Here is a 24442-nt window from a genome sequence, read left to right as displayed (position 1 = left end):
ATCACTAGGAAAGGCTTCATTAATTGGGGCCCCATTTCTACTTCAACCATGGCAATTTTGCCTCTACTGTTTCAAATTTCATTTGAAGAAAAAGCGTTCGTTTTGTTGCTAAGAGAAGTTTGAACACCACTGCCAGGAACTCAGAGATACGCATAGGCAAAGGCCATGCAAATTACTACAGCTCTTGCCATGGATGGCCTTAACTAACATTCCCTAAAATCAAAGCTATTACTCTTAACTTATTTAAACTGAATATCTGGTAAATAGCTATTGGGGCATTGTGCCCCCTACCAAGTTATGTGTATTATGTACATTAGTACTCATGAAAATGTTAGATAAAAGTTACATTTTAATATTATATTTGGGGGGAGTTTAAGTGTCAACAAGGAAAAAACCCTGTGGAGATCATATCTTTAATAGCTATATATTACTAGTCAAAAGCATTTTCATTATGTCTCTTTGGAAATGATGTATGAAAATAATTCTTAGTGTTCAGAGTCTTTATACATGCAGCCTTCTCATGACAAACTATATCCTTCCTTTTATATACTCAGATCAAATTATATAAATTATTTCCCTGTGCTTCTTAAGAACCAGGATTCATCTGCTGGTAAAATTACCTGCTCTCTTTCAAAACATAATACAGCATTTTACGCAGCTTTTATTTCCATGGTCTATTACGTACAATCATTCAGTACAAGCTACCTAAAATCCTTTTTGGAAGCAGACAATGTCTAACAAACATGTAAATGAACATCATTAATCCTATAGAAAACATAGATTTCTCAGTTTTATTTAAATATAGCACAAATGAAAAATAGAGGAATTAAAGAGACATTTAATTTCATTGCCACATAAATTAATAGAATATAGTTATTGGCTGCATTTTGATCTTGGATCAAAATCAATATATAGTACTCATCTCTAAAGTCAAAAGTGGCTTGATTTAAACCATATAACTGAACAATGTGAAGCTCAGGTAACTGAAAATCAAATATTGTTTACATTCTTTCCTACTTCTAAAAGGGCAGAAAGCTATGTTCTGCAGTTGTATTTCATTAATTAATCTTACATACAATAGGCAGTATCTTTGCAAGTCTTGAAATACATCAGAATTTATTGCTTTTAAAAGTTCCAACATTAATATTGAAATCACTAGGCATCAATTTTCTTCTTGTTCTGAATATTTCATCTTAATTTATTTTACCTTTCCACAGCCAGTTTATGCCACTTATTTTGCAGGGGCTTTTCAGATTTACGAAAGAGAAAAAAAGTAGCAAGACACAAATGAGATCTAGAAAAGCACACGAAAGCTATAAAAACAGCTCATCCATCATCTCTACATTTTGATTCCAGAGACAGCAGTGAAAGGTGTTGTTTCCACACCACTCACCCAGCACACTTAAAAAGGTTTGCTCCATCACTTATACAACTGAAACTGATTGATTAGCTGCTAGAGAAAAATCAATACAAATATCCTAGAAAACACTAGCTTGTAAATTCATTCTGGCCCCAACAAAGTACTGGTCACCTCTCGACGATGTTTTTCTAGATATCTAAAATGCAACCAGGTGACACCCAGCAACCCCAGCCTTCAAACACTGTTAATCCTAGGAATTTTTAAAATCTGAATCTCAGCACAGGTAAGTGGTAAAAAGGAAGGCCCCCAACAATCTGTAAGAACAATGAGATGACACCCACAAGCTGCCTGGTAAATTTTAAATTCATATGCAGAACTCACCACAAAAGTCAAAAACCTTTTACACTGAGAAAGTAAAAATACTCAGGGAAAATGTCAAAAGGGCTAGGTGAAGAAAGGAAAAAGGCTAGGAAACCAATTAAATACATATATTTTATGTATAAAAGATACTGAAGTATCTATTTAAAAATATAAATAATTTTTAGTTTAGTGCTATCCATTCAAAAGTTACCGAGCCCTCTTTCTCATTTTTTGGCAGCTGAATGCACATTCACCATATTTTTAGTACTTTGGAGGCCATTTTATATTCAGAATGATTTCGTGATTATTTCAGAACCTCTTCTGAATGCTGCCTTGCCTTGGAGTTAGCCCTTAGTTTCTTCATTCATTAGACTAATAGGAAATGAATTTTTAGGAATATAAAATGCCTGATAAATGTGCTATTCAGAATAAAATTATGATCTTATATACGCTACCAATAAGAGCTATCACATGACAGGCAATCTGGGCTTTAATTGGCCCAGAGTGGGAAAATCAATGTGTGCTTCCCACGGCCAGCTGACACTAAACATGGACAGAAGGAAGGAAACGCCACTGGCAGGACAGGAAATTTAACTCCCACTGATAGGGTGGCTTTACACATCATTCTAACGCTCACCGGCAGCATATTTAGATTTTTCAGCTTAGAGCAACTTCCCATACAACTATGTTGTTCATTACAGAACAGGCAATCTAATCACGGTAGAAAGTAGCATTTTAGGGTTGCTGGCCCAAAGAATATTCCTAACATCTGAATTCTTAAAGAACTAAATATGCACAAGTCACAGGAAGAAGAACATGGGTTATTTCTTGTGGCATGTTTACCTTTGTAATTATTCTTCATGATTTTAAAATTCAAACTTGGGATCTCTATAAGATCATCAAAATCTCAATGTTTTTTGTAGAAAAAAGATAGTGCTATTCACTCTTTAAAATGTGACCTTACAGACTGATATTTCCTTTGGGGAAAAGGAATTATAAGGCCATCCTTAGCACAAATCTGTATTTCTCAAATTTAGAAAATGAAAGATAACTGTTACACTAAATAATTTCTAGCTACACATTTTTCAGAAAACATTTAAAAATCAAAATTTAGATGGAATTAGAGACCATTATCCTGACATATCCAATAAATGGAAAAACAAACACACATTTACTACTCAATTGGAATTAACCGATAAGGATGCTCGTGCACAGCCAGAAGTAAAACTCCAAGGAAAGCAGGTGAGGGCGGGGGAGGTGGCGATGAGCGAAAACCTACACTTGTAACCCTGACTCAAGCATCATAAAAACGATCCATGTAACCAAAAATATTTGTGCCCCTATAACACTTTGAAATAAAACAAAAGAAAAGAAAAACTGTCATTTGATTGTAGTCATTAATATCTCTGTTATGGATGTTGCAATATTCTCAAAAGATTCACTTTAAATTCCTTAAAATAAAATGTTGTCTTTGAAATACTGACATAGCCAACTACTTCACATATGTTACCTCAAATTCTCATAACAAACAACACTAACATTACAGGGATAAGAAAGCCATAGTTTGGAGAGGTCAGATACCTTATTCCGATCGTGTGGCTAGTTGGCAATAGAAACAGAGCAGTGTTTCAAAGCCAGATTCTGCCTATAGCAAAGAGCACCAAATAATTCAGGACTTCAAATACTCCTGAACACACTGGCTCTAAAAACTAGCATTTCGTTTGAACTCTAATACACATAAAACAAGACAAGTGAAAAATTTTACTAGTGGTAATTAAAAGATGCTTACATATCTTACCAATGATAAGAGTAATCTTCTAATACTTTCTGTACAAACAGCAATTGAATCGCTGCTAATCCCTGATATATTCTTTGATTCACTTACCGTTACTGGCCCAAATCACTAGGATATGATGATGTTAACTAACTAAAGTCCAGCAGAGCCAATACTCTGTACCTCTGTGGCTCTGAGGGCATTTCTACAGGTAAATCAGAGAGCTAAGCTTGAAAACTTCAGAAAAATCCTATAATCAGTTTGTAAAAATTATGTGTCTGTTATTTTCTCGGGTCACATACTACATAAACGTGTCCATACAACATCACAAAGACATCGGATCAAAATGTTAGTGTCAGTTACAAGTGAGGATAGACGAGTGTAGTAAAGAGAATACTTTGACTTCTTATCTGATGAGTTTATGGTTTTAAATTTTTCAAATTAATTTTCAGTTAAAATGAAATACAAGATTTTTAAAAATTATATACAGTTGCATTTAGAAATGCATAATGTTGAAAAGGTACTAATTAGCACACCTTCTAATTTGAAATGTTTGGTAGATCGATCAGGTATATTTAGTATCCCCATTATCTGACAGACATATAGAAAAACAACCAATATAGAATGCCAGTAAAGATACAAAAATGGAAGAAAAAGTATCCAATGTACACAGCCCTAAATTATAAACTAATTTATAGCTTTCATAGGAATGTTATAACCTAATTATAGCCTTAGAATACGGGAAGGGAGGTGGGAGGGGGAGGGGAAGGGAGTGGATGGGAGGAGGGAGGGTGATTGATGGGGTCACCTCTATGGTTTATCCTACAAGGGTACAAATGAATCTTTCTAAAAGCCGAGTATGAATGTCTTAATAACTAAGAAAATGACATGAAGGCCACGTTAATCAGTTTGATGAGAGTATTTCAAAATGTATGTGAAAACACCACACTGTACCCTGTGATTGCATTAATGTACACAGCTATGATTTAATAAAAAAAAATCTAAAAAAAACAAGATATCATTTTCAAACAGATGAGGTTTCTGTGCAAATTTTCACCCTTTCTAAAACATCCTTAAAGTTAATAGTCATGTTGCAGAAACGATAACCACTCAGGTTTTTCCTCACATCAGACAATAACTTAGCTCTAAAAACAGAGCCCTGACAAGAGTCAATGAGTTTCCTTCATTTCTCTTTCAACACGAGTTGAATGTGAACATTGGAAGCGACTGAGCTAAGAATACAGAGAAACAAATTATTGGGCGGTGTCAATAAACCAACCATGGGTAAATTTATCTCTATTAAAAGGAACATTCCAAATTCATGTTGGTAAAAGCTTTACATAGACTAAATAAAGAAATGAGTTTGGAACTCAGACTTTCTGACATTCAGGGTTTGAAGTACTGAAAATAGCACTCTAAGTTATTTGCTAAAAGGAAAAGTATATTGCCAATAACTATTAACCCACAAGATTAGAAGACAAGAAATTATCTCATGTTGGGAGCAAAAACACAACACTATTACATACACACACTATAAATAAAGACAAAAGAGGAAGTTTATGGTTTAAGCAGTTATATGCCAACACAACTGTGACTCACGTTAAAGATAAATCTTAAGTATACGCTGAGAGATACCTAGATAATCACATTTTCCAGCAAGTGATGACTCAGAAGTAGCTGGTCACCCCAAACAAAGCATTATTCTCATTAGAAGTGTCCCCAGAACCACTCTTTACTGGTCCACCATTCCTGTAAATGAGGGGCGGGGGGCGAGCTTCTCTACTGACTGACAGGAAAGCCTACCAACTTCTCCTTCAACAACTCTGGGAAGCCTTAATGAGCACTATTTTCTAAATAGTCCAAAAATGCCACAGAGAGAAGAAAGAAATCTTCACTCAGTCCACAAAAATCTTAACAGATACCAAAGGTTCATGGATTTCATTTCATCAATTTACGTTTTGTCTATTTCATAACAAAGTCTGAAATATGTCACTCACCTTTGAGTGATAATAGAACAGTAAAAGAAGAGTAATTAATGTAAATATACCTGAGTGACTAAATCTGGTACAATCTTCTATTAGTTGAGCTAAAATATTTCTAAACTTTTAACAAAGCTAAAGAAGGTATCTAAATTAAAGGATGACTGAGAAGACCGATACAACTTATTAAGAACTTTGCATATAATTCTAGAAAATCTTACCTTGAAAAGATTGTTTGGCTCTATCTACTAATTCATCAATTGGATAACTGGCCAAATTTCCTCTGGCATGTTTAGTTTTGCAGTAGGTACAAGCGTTGAGACACCTGTTCAAATGATAGGAAAAAAATGAGGCTCAAATTTTTAAAGATAGTGTGTATTTAACATGGGGGGATCCCAAAACATAAAGCACTATTTTAATAACATTTGTTTAGATTATATAAGGGATTCAAGAACAAATATTTGCCATGTTTGGCATATTTATTTTATTTTCACCAGGCACCAAAATTTGAAATTCTTGTAAGTTTCAACTATTTCAGAATGGCTGTGCAAATCATGTAAGTTATCTAAAAATATACATATTCATGAAGAACAAAGTTTATAAATATTTGTGATGATTAACCAATCAAAAGAAGTTCAAGACCCGCAGCTGTTTTTTGTAAACCACCAACACACCCATCGTATAACCAGAAAAGTTTAATATCACGTGTACATATTACTCAGAAATGACAAAGCATACTTTTAACTTTTTACTAATGATGTAAGAATAAATAGACAACATAGCATTCTCATAAGAAAATACACCCTTGAAATTTTTCAGATAATACATTTTACTCCCTGAAATCAGAGAAGGATATTAAAGCATATCTAGTGAGTGTTCTCTGAGATCATATACGAAAGTAAAAAAGCAGAATGACATTATTAGCTTTAGAAAATCTAAAAACAGACTTACTTCTCAAAACTATTTTATTTTATTTTATTCTTGAGACAGAGTCATACTTTGTAGCTCCAGCTAGAGTGCAGTGGCATCACTCAGGGGGCAGCGGCAAGCTGCAGGTTGCAGTGAGCTATGATTATACCACTGCACTCCAGCCTGGGCAGCAAAGCAAGACCCAATCTCACTGCAACCTCAGATTCACTGCAATCTCAGATTCCTTTGACTTAAGCAATCCTCCTGCCTCAGCCTCCTGAGTAGCAGACACTACAAGCATGTACCACTGTCCCCAGCTAACTTTTCTATTTTTAGTATAGACAAGGTATCACTCTTGCTCAGGCGGGCCAATAGTCTCTAACATAATAAAGAATTATCTTTTTAAAACTAAAATGCTGGTTCTGGTCTTATAATTATAAAACATGATTTAAATAGATTTCTTATTACAAAACAAAAGAAACAGATACAAATACAAAATACTAAAATAGTCTTATGCCAAAAAGATACGGCTCAACAGCACTGAACAAAACAAAAAAGAACATCTGTTCAGTAATTCAATTGTTATAATGAGTAGCAAGATTTTCAGGGACCATCATTATATAAATACTTTAAAATTTCACTAGTGAGAAAAATGTAACTTTTAATAATGGAACCTGACCAACGTGTAATTCCATTCACAGATGCCTTTACAATACAGAAGAACCATACTACACTTAGCAAATATGCAGTACTTAACATCTGATAATTTTTGCATGAAACCCTTAAGTTAGGTAACACACATTCTGAAATGTGTTTTACTATTTATCTGACTACATAATTTAAACTGCTAAACTTCCTTCCTCCTAACAATTTACTTTTGCTTTCATAAGCACCCATTGTGGCCTCTTATGAGTGGAGGTTTTACTCTCCCAATTGTATATCTTCTCTTTATAATTTCTTTTTTAAAAATTTAGATTAATTTGAGGGCACAAACAATTAGGTTACAATGTTTACATTTGTTAGCTAAAGTCCCTGCTGTAGTTCTGTCCTGCGCCCAGCAGGTGTGTCATATACCCTTAAAGGTGCCCCTTAGGTGGGAGCACACCAAGCCCTCCCCACCTTCCCACCCTTCTCTTTGTAATTTCTATCCTTTCCATAACAAGAGGAGAAAACGATTCTGGTGTCCTCTTCTAGGGAGGGTAGCTCACTTCTGTTAATCCCTGACAGAGGACCAGACACTGTTATTGATGTCTCATTTGACCTTTCCAGACTCCGGTGCTCCTATCTCCATCTTAACAGGCAAGAATCTACCTTAAGAAACCAGATAACTAACTTGCTCAAGGTCATGTAACAGCTGAGATTCAAATCCAGGCTTGCCAGATTTCAAATTCTAAACCGTTTCCATACCAAGCTCCTCTTTCCCAGAATAAATGTGTGTCAAACATTCTAACTATGTACAAATGCAAATAATAAGACAAGCAAATCATCTGACATGAAAAAGTAATATAGCATATTTAAGCTACTTAGAAGGCGCAGGCCGGAGGATCACTTCAGAACAGAAGTTTGACATCAGCCTGGGGAATAGAGAGACACCATCACTATAAAAAAATTTAGAAATAAAAAAAATTACCTAGGCCTAGACTATGTGCCTATAGTCTCAGCTATTCAGAAGGCTGAGGTGGGAAGATCACTTGGGCCCAAAAGCTCTAGGTTGCAGTGAACTATGATTATACCACTGCACTCCAGCCTGGGCAGCAGAGCAAGACCCAATCTCTAATTAAAAAGTAAAGTTGGGTGGCGCCTGTGGCTCAAAGATGTAGGCCACCAGCCCCAGCCAAAAACTGAAAAGAAAAAGAAAAAAAAGAAAAGAAAAGTAAAGTGATATAGCATATATTCAGAGAGATGGCCAGTATTATCCTCTTGTATATGCATCTATTTATTTAAAATATGTATTTCTCTCCATTATTCTTTGGAAATCTAAAGCCAAACTTCTTGTCCATCCACCACTGGGCCAAACCATTCATCCTTATATGTTTACAAGTTCTATTTTTCATTCTCCTGCCGCTTTTATGGCAGAATGTGCCACTTCATGTGACTTGCCTGTTGTTTTGAATTCTCCAGCTCAGATTCTCAAGCTCTGTCTGCAGTGTTCTCTTGAAGCCCCATGTTCTCTCTGCCTGCTTCCTCAAGTGTCTCATGGTCCACTCACCGCAGCAGGCCCTGACATTTACCTATGATTTCCTCTGTGACAGGCACCAAGTTAAACCAGCATCCTTCCAAGCAATCCGCTATGTCTACCACTTAATACCACTTCAGGTCTCAGGATCTCTTTCTCTTATTTGCCCTATGACCAATGGAGAGCCCCATAAATTAAGTGGACAACGTTAATGGATGCTACTGCCTATCAAAATCCAGAGATCCTGAATCTGAAATGTTCTAAATTTTTTGAGTGCTGACCTGATGCCACAGGTGGAAATTCTACACCTCACGGTATGTGATAAATTGAGGTCAAAATGCATCAGAACTTGGCTTCATGCACAAAATCATTTTAAAATATAAATGAAATTACATTCAGGCTATGTGTATAAGATGTATATGAAATATAAGTAAATTTTGTGTTTAGACTTAGGTTCCATTCTCAAGATGTCTCATTGTATATATGCAAATATTTCAAAATCTAAAAAAAAACAGAAATGCCAAACGCTTCTGGTCCCAAGCTGTTAGGATAAGGGATATTCAACCTGTACTAATATTTTTGACTTGGACTGTTTCTTAAAAGCTACTATCTTAAGAAAAGCCAGCTGGGGCAAAAGGCAGGGAAGAAAAACAAGAGGAGGAAGGAAGGGAAATATATTTATAACATAAATGGATTGATAACATGTAAAACACTTAAAATAGTGTCTGTAAGCAGTAAGTCATTAGTGAGTGTTATACATTAGCTGTTTAATGTGACTGTTTTTAAACAATTCTGTAAGGAAATAATTATGCCTTATCATGTTCCAGGTGTACCCATGGAAAGGATGTGTTGCTGATAGGCTGGCTTAAAAGCCAACTGTGGAAACCAAATCATATTTTCCTGTCTTACTTAATGAAGGTGGAAATGTATATCCCTCATGGAAAATCACTAATGAAAATGAACTTTAAAAAGAAAGAAAGAAAGAAAGAAAGAAAGAAAGAAAGAAAGAAAGAAAGAAAGAAAGAAAGAAAGAAAATAAACTAAAAATTTTAAATTAAACAAGATGATGTTCTGAAAAATTTACAATACTCAAGCCAGTAAGTATAAATATTACACAAAGAATTCAAAATATTCTTCCTGAACTGTTCCCTTCAGTTTAATTATGGTTGGTGAGATATCTTTCAAGTTCCACATTCTTTATTGTATAAGATGGGTTCATCTTTCCCCACAATACGTGATACCATTTTGAAAACGTGATAATTTCTTAAGAGCACATTTCTTAAAGCATGCTGCAACAGCACCAATTCAAGCATTAAATCTGCTATATCTTACTTTTTAAAAAGAGAGAGATTTGTTATAAGACACAGGGGGGAAATGCAGAGCAAAATCAGAAATGAAAGAATGAGCTTTCCGATGCTTTTTGGTTTAAAAACCGCTTTTCCAGTCACCAGGAATTATGTTGGCCAATCATTTCCACATGATAAGCTTCCCATAAAATAAAGAAATTCATAATAGAAACCTTTAAAAGACAGTTTCAGTTATCTGTAAACAATTAAATAACTGTCTTCAGAGTAAGCACACTGAGCCAATTTCTTCAACTGTCAGAAAACAAAAGATCTTTGAAGGTTGACTGTTGAAAGCCAAAACCAAATGAAATGGCTGTTGAACTTCAAGGAAGATGCAAAAGCTTGAGTAGGCCTCGGGACAGCTGTGACGGAGGGCAGAGCTACCACGCCGTGCTGACTAATCTTTACACAGGTTGCCCGATGGCCACAGGCCAGGAAATAACTAAAAGTCTCAAAGGCAGAATGAGAGATTAAGTATTTAATTTAGCAGTATAACTCAGAAGTCTTAAAAAGCATCTGTGGCAGAAGGTTTTTAAATTACATAAGCTAAACAAATGAAATAACAGTGAATTTTCACATGTTAAAATATTTCAAAAGTTTTAAACATTCAAACATGCCCGTTCAATACTCAAACTACATAAAGAAATTTCAACATCAATTTTTTCTTTTTAGAAAGAGCATCTTTAGCTATCACAAGTTCTGAAATAATTTAAAAATCAGAGCTATAGTCTTAAGAAGTCAACCATACTCCCGCCTTTTTACATGAGAGCAAACTAAAGCGTATCCTGACTCAGCCTTCTGCTTCTCTCTGCTTCAGGTGGAAAATAAATTGAATATGCAAAAACTACTCCGACTGGCATATTGATACTTCAGACCAGTATGTTCCATTCCACTCACGTATTTTAGTCCTTACTTTTAATAAACTGATACAGTATAATAGCTCTCAATGCTTCCAACATTACAGAGCAATAAGCCTACATTCTTCTATACTGAAGCACCATCAAACGAAGGGGGGAAAAAAAAACTCCAAGAAACAAAGAAGTCACACAATGTAGGCTGTGTCAGACTTGATTATTAAATATAACCTATTGTGTACCCTCATCTGGATTTTAAATGTTTTTCCAGGAAAATTATAAACTTTTTGATCTTTCAAACAAATACAGGAGATACATGTACCAGCATAAAGTCAAATTAGATCTTCAAATGATAACCCAATACCTGTTTCCTAAGATCGGAATCCTTAACAAGCAAAGGAAAAATGACATATTTGAAAAACTAGCAGAATATACTTACAAAATTCCAAATTTAACTTCCTGAGGCCCGAACTCCTCTTACCTACAATGAATCTCCTGCACTAGGGTCACGGACTCCACCTTTTCTCCCAACTCCAGAGTCTTATCTCAGTACTTCGCATCTCTATCTTTAATGGTGCCCTTTCCAGTTATTTTCCTTCTGCACTAAAATATATGTTCAAAATCTGAAGACAACTGCAGCTATATTTTCTCATATTCTATCCGCATTAGCTCAATCTCTTGCTTCAAAAAGTTATTCCCATCTATTTTCACTCCCTACCTTGCTCATCATTCCTTCTATATGAAAGAGTTATCCTTATCACTATCACCCATCAATCCCCATGAAAATCATCGCAACCTTTAAAAGTGCTTTGGGGGAAGAATGGCTAATAATAATAGTAAAAGATGGTTGTTGGATGCTTACCTAAAATGCTTAACAATTATGTACTTCACATTAATTGTTTCATTGACCCTCACAGGCAATCTTGATATAACTATTGTTACCCCTAACTTTCGCAGAGGAAACGGAGGTTCAAAAAGATTGAGAAACTTGCTCAAAGTAACACAGATAGCCAAATCAAGGACCCATCCATTCTCATCTGAAATTCTTGTTTTAATAATTACACTCTGCGTTTCTCTTAATACACAATGACTCACTGTGTGTAGGAATACATCCCTGATTGTGTGCTTATCTCAATTCTCTTATTTAAATTACAGTTTACTTAAGAACAGGTATGTATCTCACTCAGTATTTAATATAGTGCCTTGGATGGCATTAGAACATCAATAAACACTGAAAGCTATTGGTGATTTCAGAGTGGAACAAAGTAGCTGTCAAGCCAATACCTGGCTACACAGCCAGGAGAAATGCTAAGTAGAAAGTTATCTACTAAGACACAACCAGGCAGGGAAAGGGGAGTCAGGAATGGAGAAGGCACAGGGCAATAACAAAGACCTTGCCAAGCAAAAGAATCAACACTTTAACAACATTAAGAATATGTGCTTATCTGTTGAACCCAAACGTGAGTAGAATTATAGAGAATTATGCCAGCACACTGAGTCAATTTGAGTTTTAGGGTCCCTTATTAGCCAGCACCAAGAGGGGTTCATACCCAAAGCACTCTAGCAGAGAGAAGTGGGGGAGCAGGGTTTTTATCTTGTGCTTTCAGTTGGGTGTGGTTTCTGTGAGCGAAGTGGTTACAGAAGCAAAAATCACCAGATTACAGTCTATAGGGAGGGGTGTAAGTGGGCACAAAAGGGCCTTTAAGAAGAGCGGGTATTGCATCCAGACTGGGAGTGTTCAAGGTTTTGCAACTCTAAACTTATTTTTTCTTCTTCCTGCAGGATGTATGTGCTCAGGGGCCTATAACAATAAGTGAGGGGAGGGGAAGTGGGGGCTGCAAAGGTTTAGACCATGTACAAGATGGAGTCAGCCAGTGCAAAATGGAGTCAGTCAGGCTCCACATATCAGCGCTTTCCAATCAATCTCGAAGGTGAAAACAGGAAAATAGAGCTTGGAAAGTGCAACTGTAAGACCAGGGACTATAGATAGGAAATAAATACACTATAATCTGCACCCCATGCCAAAAACACTGCCCAATAAGATAAATCAAAAGGCATTGGTGTCTATGAAAGACCATCCATTAGCCTGAGAACACAACAAGACCCCATCGCTACACACATGCACACACAAGGTAATTAAGCAGGTTGGAGTGCCGCATGCCTGTAGTCTGAGCTACTTTTGACCATCCATTTTCAATATTGAGTATCTTTTCAATAGAGCAACAGATTTAAAAAAACACACAAAACTGGACACCAAATAGAGTCTCAACTGTTGACTTTGCCAAGTGAAGATGTGTTCTTAAAAAGTAAAACTACCTTCTACCAGCACTACTATTTTATAAAAAACAGACTAATTTAACACCAAAACAGGAGAAATATCATAAGTAAGGCTCCCGTGTACTTTTATGAAAAACTATATTTTACTCATTGTACCATAGATCAGCAAAAATCCTTCAAGGTCTACGCAAACTATCACTGTAAGATGATTCTTTAGTATCTCCCTAGCTTTTACTTACATTTTGATGATAATCTATAGAATTAAAGATGAACAAGAAGAAAATAGCTTTCTTTAATGGAATATGATCCTAAATCAGCTAATATGTCAATTAATATACAATAAGCAAACTAAGTATCAGTGATAATTGCAGTAGATTTCCAACATGTTCTATTCGTAGCTAGTGGGTTATCCCCTGGAGACCAAGTCCCATACCCATATTAGCAGCAAATGTTTTCTGAATGTATTTAGTAAAATAGAATGGTGAAAGATGAGGAAATTCTGTCAACCACAGAGCACATACTTCCCCCAAATTTTCTTCTGTTCCATCTACAATGTTACTTTTAGTTTCACTGAAACAATGAGAACAGTCAAAAAATTAAGGCTAAAATTTTATAATGACTGTATCTTTCAGACATGGAACTGGAGATAGCTACAGTTGGCAAATAATATTTGCTGGTGAAATCAAAGACATCTGTGTGGATATTTGAGCTGGAGACCCCATAGAAAGTGGTTCTGCGCCACAGATTTGAATTAACTTATGAATGTCAAAGATGAAAAAGAAATAGGGATTACGGATATGTAACTGTATATCTCCTACAATAATAGGAGTTTTAGTTATACAATGTATGTATAAATCATATAGAAAAATATAATTTAACCTTTCAAAATAAAATTCTGCCAAGTAGTATGTATCTCTAATATACCATAAAGTTTAAAAAGCAGCAACAAAAAAAAAACCTTTAAAAGTTATATAACTAAGTAGATGTATACATATAAGTAAATCATAGATATACAAGTACGAAAACACAATTTCTTCCAACTTCTATCCCTGCTCTGCCTTGAGTTTGTTTGCTTTTTAGTTTCTGGTAAGATACCACCCCCTTACCAGACTTACTGAATCAGAATTTGCAAGAATGTAAACACTGCATGCACATTTGTAAAAAGGAGTACTATTATTATACACTGAGTTAAAGCCAAATTTATATGATGATAACATTAGAAATAACATTCCTGTTATTATTCCTGTGAATTAACAGTTAACATCTATCTGCTATCAAACTAAGCATAACTACCGCTATACCTTCAAATATTCAAAAGGTCAACACACGGAATGTGATCTCTCACAAAGGCTTACCAAAGGGTTAATATGAAGATTTGACTAAGCCACCTGCTAAATATACCAACCAAAAAATCTGAATAATGGACTGCAAAGTATAGTTTAAAAGAGTAACAGTGAGGAAACCTATTGTTTTTGCTTCCCCAGTGGCTCTGGAGGCTGACGTCTGCTGAGGTGAAATCTCACAGGAAACACTGGCTGAAGCTAATTCTATAACATGTAACAGGTACCATATTTTGGCGCCTGGGATAAACGGTATTGTTCTAACACTGGTCAAAACATCCTGTGGGGGAAAAAAGTCTTATATTTCAAGGGTGTTGAAACTAGAAAGCTAAATTCAAATAAATTTCTCTAACCTGTGTGGGAAAATAAATTGTGTGGACCAAATAATGGTGTGGGTAATTACATAAGGAAGAGAAATGAGGTGTTTTAAATTTAAATGGAAAAGTAATGCCTATGCATTTATGCAATTACCCACCACCTTAACTTCAACAAATGCTCTAACTTTGCGAGCTATAATTCTAATCAACACTGTAATAATTTCAGTAAAATTCAATTGCCCATCTCTACCTTCTGGAGATTACTACCTAAAGCATTACTAAAACAAAATATCATTTACTAGAGACTAGTGTAGTGTGCTGGGTTTTTCAAAAGAAAATATTTTGGGGGGCGGTGTCTGTGGCTCAAGGAGTAGGGTGCTGGCCCCATATGCCAGACGTGGCTGGTTCAAGCCCAGGCCTGGCCAAAAAAAAAAAAAAAAGTATTTTTGGAATATGCAAACTTAGCCAGGCATGGTGGCTCACCCCAGTAATCCTAGCGCTTTGGGAGGCCAAGGCAGGTGAACTTCTTGAACTCAGGAGTTTGAGATCAGCCTGAGCAAGAGTAAGACCCCATGTCCACTAAAAATAGAAAAATTAGCCAGCATTGTGGCAGGTACCTATGGTCACAACTACTCAGGAAGTTGAGGCAAGAGGATCACTTGAACTCAGAAGTTTGAGGCTGCTATGAGCTGTGATGCCACAGCACCCTACCCTGGGGCAAGAGAATGAGACTTTGTCTCAAAAAAAATATGCAAACTTGTATTTTTGGTAATATGAAGTCAGACAATTAAGTCCACAAACCCATCCTAGAAAAAGTGCTATATATCTCATTGCTAAACATCAATTGAGTCACCTTCCAGGTATATTCCCATTGGGAAGCTCTGCAGCAATGCCAGTGTCTAGTGTACCCTTTAAAGCAATTTTGGAACTCTTTTTCTGAAATGGCCATCAGAGCTGTCGTTGCATAGATTCTGACTATGAAGTTCATAAACTCATTCTAGAGTGAACAAGTGCTACATACCTCCCTGCTGAAGAGCACGACAGTCACTAAGAGATCTGCTACCTTTCTAGATAAGTTCCCAAACTTCACTGTCAGACCTCATAGGAGGAGTGAAACTCATCAAATCAACCAGCCTGTGTAAGGCAATCACTAGACTAATTTAATTCAAGGCTTTGGCTTTTCCCACTGCTAATTCTTGAGGGCACCTCGCAGTTAATGACACAGTTGCTCTACCAACTCACTACCAAAAGGCCCGGGAGCAGGCTGTCCATGTGAGATACACTCTCACTTTCTCTTTCTGTCTACATAAGAGGGAGTAAAAAAGGCCTGAGGGAACAGATACCCATGGGTACCTTTTCAACAATCAGGAGAAGGAAAGGGAGGAGAAAGTAGTTATCGATTCAAAGTGTGCACAAAGCAAGCCTCACTCATACATATCTCATCCTTGGTGCAGGTAAGAGAGTGGAAGCTCCGTTTGTCAGGTAAGAAAACTGATACAGAAAGGGGTTATCAGACACAGACTAATTAAGTGCTTGCATCCACCTCTTCCTACTTCTAAGAAATGACTCAAGAGGTTCTTTTTATTCAGGTTTGGGGGCAATGTTGTTTATTGCTTAATATGCATTATTTTAGAGAATGATTACATTAAGAATCTTAACATCTTTACTGACGTAAATCTGACAATACACTGCACATATTCAAAGTATGCAATCTGCCTTGTGATAGCATACAAATACACCTGTGAAACCATCCCACAACCATAAATTACATATCCATCACCCCCAAAGGTTTCCTTGAGCCTCCTTGTCATCCATCCCTGCAGTACATCTAGTACCCCAGTATAAGTTAATATTCATAATAAATCTGCTTCCAAGAATTTCACATCAGTGAAATCATAAGACTATGTGCTCTGTTTCTCTGGCTTTTTTCAAGCACACTGCAGAATGTTATCAGTGGCTCATTCCTTTTTATTAATGAATACGATTCCATGGATTCCTTGCTTTCCACTTGCTCCCTGTGAGGCCATGATAGCAGAGGGTGACAGAGAGAGACAGAAAAGCTGGACAAGAAAGAAGGGACTGGCTTTTTTCTCATTTGCTTCCTGTCCCTATTCATAACACTAGTTTCTAACTCTGACGAAGAAAGAATAACATCAGAACCTATGAGCAATGAACTAATGCCTTACACTTGATGATTACTCCAAGTATTTATTATAGCTACTTCAACTAAAAAAAGCTTCAATGTCAAAAAAAAAGAATAAAATGTGTTGCCTATTTCTTTTAGTCTACATAAAAATAAGCTTAGGTTGAAAGCAGAGAAGGGAGAAAAGATACCATTGATATGAAGGCCCTCTTTGCCTCTATATCACCCAAATTGGAAAAGTATGATAATGTGGACTCCAGCAGGGTTAAAACAAAAAGAAACCAACCAAACAAAAAGCCAAATTGCAGAAATCAAGCTTAGGTTTGTTAAAGCAGAGGGTGGGAAGTTAGAGATTCCACAAGAGATGAGATTGGAGCCCAGAGCACATCCAGTCCCCCACAGCTGTCCTTTCCCCAGCCAAGCATACCCTTACCTAACACAGACAAAGCAGTTCATTGTGAAAATGCAGCTGAGGTGTAGCCTAAAGGCAAGGGAGAGCAGCGGCCAAGATAGGGTAGTGCCCTTTCAATTAGGTCCTGGGGAATGAGTGGAAGTTTCCTGCTATCGCAGAGAAACTCCCAGGCTTAGTAAGAATGGCCAGGCAAGGTCCCTATCTATGGTTACTGCAAACAGAAGTGACCATTAGCAAAGAGATTAGGAGTCTATTTAATTTTTAAGGGAACTGATTTGCCAAAGAAACCATAAAAACCTGCTGAATGTCTATATCAATGGTTCTTAAACTAGAGAGTACATCAGGTACTCTGGGAATTCTTGTTGAAGCATAGATTACTAACCCCCACTGATTCAGGAGGTCTGACGTGATACCCCAAATCTGCCATCCAGGTGATGCCAATGCTGCTGCTCCTGGGAGCATGCTGAGAACCACTGTTCAAGGCACCCTGAGATCTCTCCCAGTCAAGCTCACATTAACAATAAGAGAGCTATTAAAAATTGCTGCCCCAAAATGAATGGTCCTTCCCAAAGGGCACCTCAGATGTGGCATGGAAAACAAAGAAAAAGGAGATACTCTTGAGGAAGGGGGGATCAGCTGTTATCAAATATACTAAGAAATTTAAAAAATTAACTTCGGCCAAGTACAGAGAGTACTCAGCACTCCCAGGTTACGAAAGTATAACCAGTGCAAGTTATTTGCTATTATCCTTGCAAAATGGGAATCTTTATTGCAATTATATAGCTCTTGCTCCAGCATTATGAATAGTCATACATGAGTTATTCTTTAGCTATAGGTTGCAAGATCACTAAGAGCTACGTCAGACTGCAGAGAAAACACTACATATCGCCCAGAGGTCCTATTCTTAGAACTGGATGAGACTTTGAGTGTTCCTGTTTAGGGAGGTGGTTTTAGAGCAAGTTTTAGTTAGGAATTTGTATGGAAGGAAGGATGTGTATGGATGTTTGGGAGTAAAGGGGTAAACTATACTGCCTACTGCTAAACACCTACCTCAGGACTTACCTCTACTCTTTCCTAAAAAACTGATTTTGCCTCGGAATCTATTCTTCTCCCATGCAGTCCACAAAGTGCAAAGAAAACTACCCCCAGCACCAGTTCTAGAATGGAGCATTATTAATCAAAGAGAAATCCCTTTTCTTTTTCCAATAAATGCTTAGTTCAGAAACACAGACTTAATTCACATGCAGCATTCTCATGGAAACGGGACATTTCTAGTTCTAAAATGTACATGATATAAAATTTCTATCAATGAAATATGCTGAGGATTCTGGAGAAAACACTGCTTTGCTCTTAAAACAGAGCCCTTTTCTTTTCAGCACTGTGACAAGTTTGCACTCAAAACCATTTGATTCTTAGACTAAAAGCCAAAAGAATTATCACCAAGGAAATCAAAGAAAAATGTGATCAAACTACTGGATTAAGGTGTACCTCTTATATTCAAGTCATATAAGTCATTTATCTCATTATCATTAGGTTGTAAACGACTTGAAGTTGAAATATATAAGTCTAGAACCCATTAGGAGATCCAAAGAACCAAATAAATGGTATTTACCATAATAGCTTTACTTCCTCCTGAACTTGAACAATTTTCTTCACATTTGCAATCTTTCTAGGTGCCAACTTTGAGAAATGCCTTTTATTGGGTCATATGAGATTTACAAGATGAATAGATAGTTGCTGTCTTCAAACTAGAAAAAGTACCATAGATATAGATACTCCATAAAATAGATTGCACTAGAAATTTGCTGGGTTTCTGAATTCTAGCTTATGCTAAGACTCAAAAATCCTAAAGAAAGTCAGAGCTACAAAGCACCTAAAACATAAATATTTATAGTTCAACCTTCTCATTTTACAAATAAGAAACAAAGACCAAGTGACATAGCTAATTAATCTGAAGACACAAAACCCAAGTTTTCTGAAATTTAACACTTCCACACCAGTGGGTCTCAACCTTTTACCCTGGTGAAACACAACAATAGATATAAGATATACCCTAGTCCCACCACCAACAGTAACTGTTAACAGGAAGAACAGAGAGAATGAGTGGAGGGGAGAACATTGCCAACACTCCTGGGGCAGACAACTGCTTTTCCTATGGCCTGAACACTTTAGATGCTATACCCAAGTTTCTATTAGTGTACATTGGATTTTAAAATTTGGTACTAAAGTATATGATTCTAAAATTTATTTAAAAATTTTTGTGAAACATATCATACAAATGCTGTTACCTTAGGAAACAAAGGATAATGAATGGAATCTTGAATAACAGATCATTGTTCTTAAATTCATATAATCACTGTAAAGTACTATAGAGATATAGGACAAAAGATACTGTTGCACTTTTGCTTATAATAGGGTTACTTCTGTTTGAAAAACATGAAAAGGGAGTCATGCCTCTACTATTTTTTGACAATCATCATTCTAAAGTTAAGGTTCAAAACAGACTCCAAAGCGATAATATAACTGATAGATAATAAGCCTTTTTAAGGTAAATAACAAACCTATTATAAAATGGTTACCTAAATTAATTCATTATCACATTCACATATTCACGTGGTTGATTAAAGTACTTAAAGGCACACCGTATTGTCTGCAGACTTTGTCTCTTCCCTGAGTCTGAGAAATCAAAATTATCAATGCTAGTCCACTTCCATAATCTCATTGGAGAAGTACCTTAGATAAAATACTTGATGCTGCTTTTTGTTCTGTGATTTCAATCTTCTGGAGAACTTGAAAAATAATACTATTTTACTATTAATAAATAAATAATTAATAATTAAATCATATTTAATGAATAGTATTTAATTATTTATATATTAATACTAAAATAGTATTATTTTTCAAGACTCCTGCACACAGGATTCTACCTAATCCTAGAGTTACCTATTTCGATGTTAACCTGTATGACTAAAGTTGAATGTCTTGCATTGAGTCTACCCAGGGAAGTTTTGGCAAAATAAGGAAACAAGCAGATAGGCCTAATATAATTAACATCTGTAAAATCCATTGTGTTAAGTACATAGGAATCAAAAGGAATCTGTTAAGGGCTCAATACCAGAACAACAGAGCATTCAAGGCTTTAATGAAATCTGATGAAGAATTCTAAAGGAAAATATACATAATCCAAGATTACACAGACAGTGGAAATGCAAAATAGTGTACAGCTGCTATGGAAAATAGTATGGCAGTCCCTTAAAAAATCTAACACAGAATTACCATCTGATTCAGCATTTCTACTTCTGGCTAAATACACAAAAGAACTGAAATTAAGGATTTAAACAAGTATTTGTATAGCAATGGTCATAGCTAACATTATTCACACGGTAGCCAAAATATGGAAGCAATCCAAAAATCAACTGACAGATATATGCATTAAAAAAAGTGATATATACAGTACTTACAATGAAATATTATCTAGCCAAAAAAAGTGAAAGTGACCAGGCACAGTGTCTCATGCCTAAAACCCTAGTACTTTGAAAGATCAAGGCAGGAGGAGGACATGAGGCCAATAGTTCAAGACCGACCTGAGCAAAAGCAAGATCCTGCCTCTACTAAAAGTAGAAAAAAATAGCTGGGCATGGCGCAGAGCCTGTGATCCCAGCCACTCCAGAAGCTGAGGCAGAAGGACCACTTGAGTCCAGGACAGAGTAGAATGGTGGCTGCCAGGGCTGAGGGAAGGAGGAAATAGAGAGTTCTTGTTTAATGAGTACACAGTTTTAGGTTGAGAAGATGCAAAAATTCTGGAGATAGATGGTATTGCTGGTTGTACAACAATATGAATGTATTTAACGCCATTTAACTGTATATTTCAAAATGGTTAAAATGATTAATTTTATGTAATGTGTATTAATTTTGTGTATTAATTTTGTGTATTAATTTTACACAATAAAAAAATAAGACTAATTAATAACACTACATCATGAAAGAATCAAAGAAAAATAGAATTCTACAATTTCAAAAGTTCAATGGTCACCTAAAGACTGTCAATGAAACCCAAGTTACAAATGTCTGGTAAATTTCAACACAAATATAATGAAACAGGCATCATAGTTCTTTTTATAGAAGTTAACTTTGTATTATCCCTCTAACAATTGGCAGCAAAATCCCATGCCTAAATATAATAAAAATTTATTAAAACAGCAGAAATTGTCCTCACTACTCTGAAGTTGTCTTTCCCACACTAAAATAGAGCAACAGCAATTCCACATTTGTTGTTTGTATTTCATCACTGTTTTCAGACAGAACAAGAGATCTGCTGCCTACACACCATTTCTCAGCATCAACACCCATCTTCTTATGCAATTTTAAGTTCTGTTGGCAGGTTAAAGACATTTTTCCAACCACAAACAAAAACTTCTTTTGATACTCTAAGTGAATGTTCAAGGAAATGTTCCCAATAAAAAAGGACTATTTAAAACAATAACATGAAAGTGTATCAACAGTCTTACGAAAATAAGAGGTAACTCAAGGAAAACTTCACATCTAAATATAAGACCTGTAAGACTTTGTAGTTACCTCACTGAAAAATCACCTCTCTTTCTATCTTCATTTAAGAACTTAGCAAATGTTCAAAGAACCCAGAATGCTAAAAAGGAGGGAGGGAGGAAAAACACCTCACCTAGTCCTCCATGCAACTCCAGGAACAACTGTTTTGGAATGTTTAACACACTACTTCACAAAAGCCCTTGATCATAGAAAATGTTTAGCTTCAATTATTCATTCCTGAAGAGATACAATAAACTAACTTCTATTAGAAATATTTAGCTTAAAAAACTTAAATCCAAACAAGTACTTTTAATATCTCCTAAATATGTATTATTGTTTGAAAAAAATCATTTGTAAAACGAGATGAACTGTGACAGTTAAGACTGACAGAGCGCGTACAGGGCAGTGCCAGGGACTGGTGGAAGCACGTTGATGTATTACTTAACTTAATCCTGAAACCATCCTATGAGGTAGGTATTACCATTATTCTGTATTTTACAGAGAAGCAACTGAGGCATGGAGACATTAAGTGATTTGACAAATATCACAAACATCACCCAGCCAGTTAAGTGGTATTACCCAGACAGTCTGGCTCCAACATCCAAGCTCTTAACCATTACACATACTACCTGTCATAACATATTGAAGAAATAAAGACGATTTTGATAATGCTGAGCAAGCTCCTTAATAATCATGTAATATAAACTATTTCATTTGTCTTTTTGGTCATAGTATTATTGGTTTTGTTTTTTAATTATAAGCCACCGTCCCAGAGAGTATAATTCATGGCATTAAATACACTAATACAATTTAGATTTTTGCTGTCCGTGACCAAAGAGAAAGTAAGCCACAGAGATTAAGGGTTAATTGTTTTCAATCTTTTGCTAATTTTACAACCAAAATACAAGTATAAAAACAAAGCCAACAGGACTGGTGGTTTGCTCAGCAAAAAAACAAATGTATCAACCAATAAGGAAATGAAAACTGCAAGGGACAAATCAGAACATTTATAAACAGACATATGGTTGAAATTTTCAACATATTAGATTCAAGATGTCGAGGTGTAGGTAAACTGTCCAAAATAATTAGAGGTTTGGAGGAAGGACAGAGTTCATGATAAGTATGACTCATCTGCATCTCACAGCAAAACAAAAACCACCAGACGTTTATCTCTTCAAAACAAAAGACACTGAGTCTGGCACCAGCCTGCAAAGCAAGAAATACCATGTGCGAGTCATACACTCATGTGCCATTTAAAAATAAAAACGAGAGATAGGCACATGATGAGTAATGACTTCTAAACCTGACCTTCTCTGAAACATCCAAGTCCATTTATAACTCCCTAAAAAATTTCAAAACACCTGAAAATAGCAAGTTTCACAAGATAAGTAAGAAAAAGTAAAAACACATTTTGTAAGTCAGAGGATAAAACATATTACAGCATGAAGTTACTATACTTAAAAAGGAAATGAAAAAGGTTTTTATCGCACAGACTATATTCATTAAGTGGGTTCCCTCCTCCCTGTATTAACATGAACTCAGTGAGGTCAACCATTGTCTTCTTAAGCTACCTAGATTGAGACCACTGTCTGAAGAACTGACTTCTGGTTAGAGTAATTGTTTCTCAAACTCCCAGTTTCTACCTCAAAGGAGAAAAGCTGCAGTTAGTCTAAGATTGCATTCTCTTTGAAGAGAACATGATATAATTACACGTAGCAAGAGCACTTCTTATGGGAGTAACTTTGGTCCTATCTGTGAGTAAAGAGAAAGTAGCTACTCTCCCCAAAGTAGAATATAATGTACAAATCTCCACAAGATGATTTCAAAAAGTTGAATGGAGAGGAGATACAAATCTAACAAAGAAATGCCATAACACTAAGACTGGGGCTTGGGGACCTATTTATGTGGCTTCCCATATTTAGAAGTTGGCGATATTTTATTAAATCATGACTAATAACTAACATGGGTTAATATCTGGAAACTGGGACCATTTAAAATTCATTAATTACACTCATGGTCAGCAACAGTTAAAGTATTTACAGTAAATACCACCTGCCACTAATGGATATGCTTTCATGTGACAAGCACTGCCAAGAAGAATCAAGACATACTTTAAAAGTTCATGAGAGCTGTTCTAAAAGCATAGTGGGATAGAATATTACTAACTTACAACTAAAGGGGGAAAAAATAAAATTCTACAAAAGTGTCTAAATACACTTTATTTCTGTCTGTATCTTGTCTTTGACCAGTAACAATCCTTCACAAACCAGTACCAGTCCATGTCTGGAACAGCACTGATTTATAGCTCTACCTATTTAGTTTCTCACTTCTAGCCTCTTGAGAATCCTGCAGTCTCAATGGAACCCAGTTTGAAAACCTGGAGCTTAGCCAGGTGCAGTGGCTCACGCCTGTAACCCTAGCACTCTGGCAGGCTGAGGTAGGTGGATTGCCTGAGCTCAGGAGTTTGAGACCAGCCTAAGCAAGAGTGAGACCCTGTCTCTGCTAAAAATAGACAAACTAGCCTAGCATCGTGGTGGGTGCCTGTAGTCCCAGCTATTTGGGAGATTCAAGCTTGAACCCAGGAGTTGGAGGTTGCTGTGAGCTGTGACACCATGGCTTTCAAGCCTGTGGCAACAGAGTGAAACTGTCT

At 36.1% G+C, this 24442-nt stretch overlaps 1 protein-coding gene across 1 annotated transcript in view; it reads right to left on the bottom strand.

Moving 5' to 3' along the window:
- CDKAL1 (CDK5 regulatory subunit associated protein 1 like 1) overlaps positions 1-24442 on the bottom strand; it is a 654035-nt gene that overhangs the window by 357746 nt on the left and 271847 nt on the right. Inside the window, exon 8 of the mRNA XM_003788378.3 lies at positions 5695-5798. Within this exon, the coding sequence (XP_003788426.1) occupies positions 5695-5798 (104 nt within the window). The remainder of the gene's footprint in view (positions 1-5694; positions 5799-24442) is intronic.

Source organism: Otolemur garnettii, unplaced genomic scaffold, assembly GCF_000181295.1.
Source record: "Otolemur garnettii isolate 467f Iridium unplaced genomic scaffold, OtoGar3 scaffold00026, whole genome shotgun sequence".
In the NCBI taxonomy this organism is placed as follows: domain Eukaryota; kingdom Metazoa; phylum Chordata; class Mammalia; order Primates; family Galagidae; genus Otolemur; species Otolemur garnettii.
Note: the sequence above shows the minus strand (reverse complement) of the source record. Positions and strands in the feature narration are given on the sequence as shown.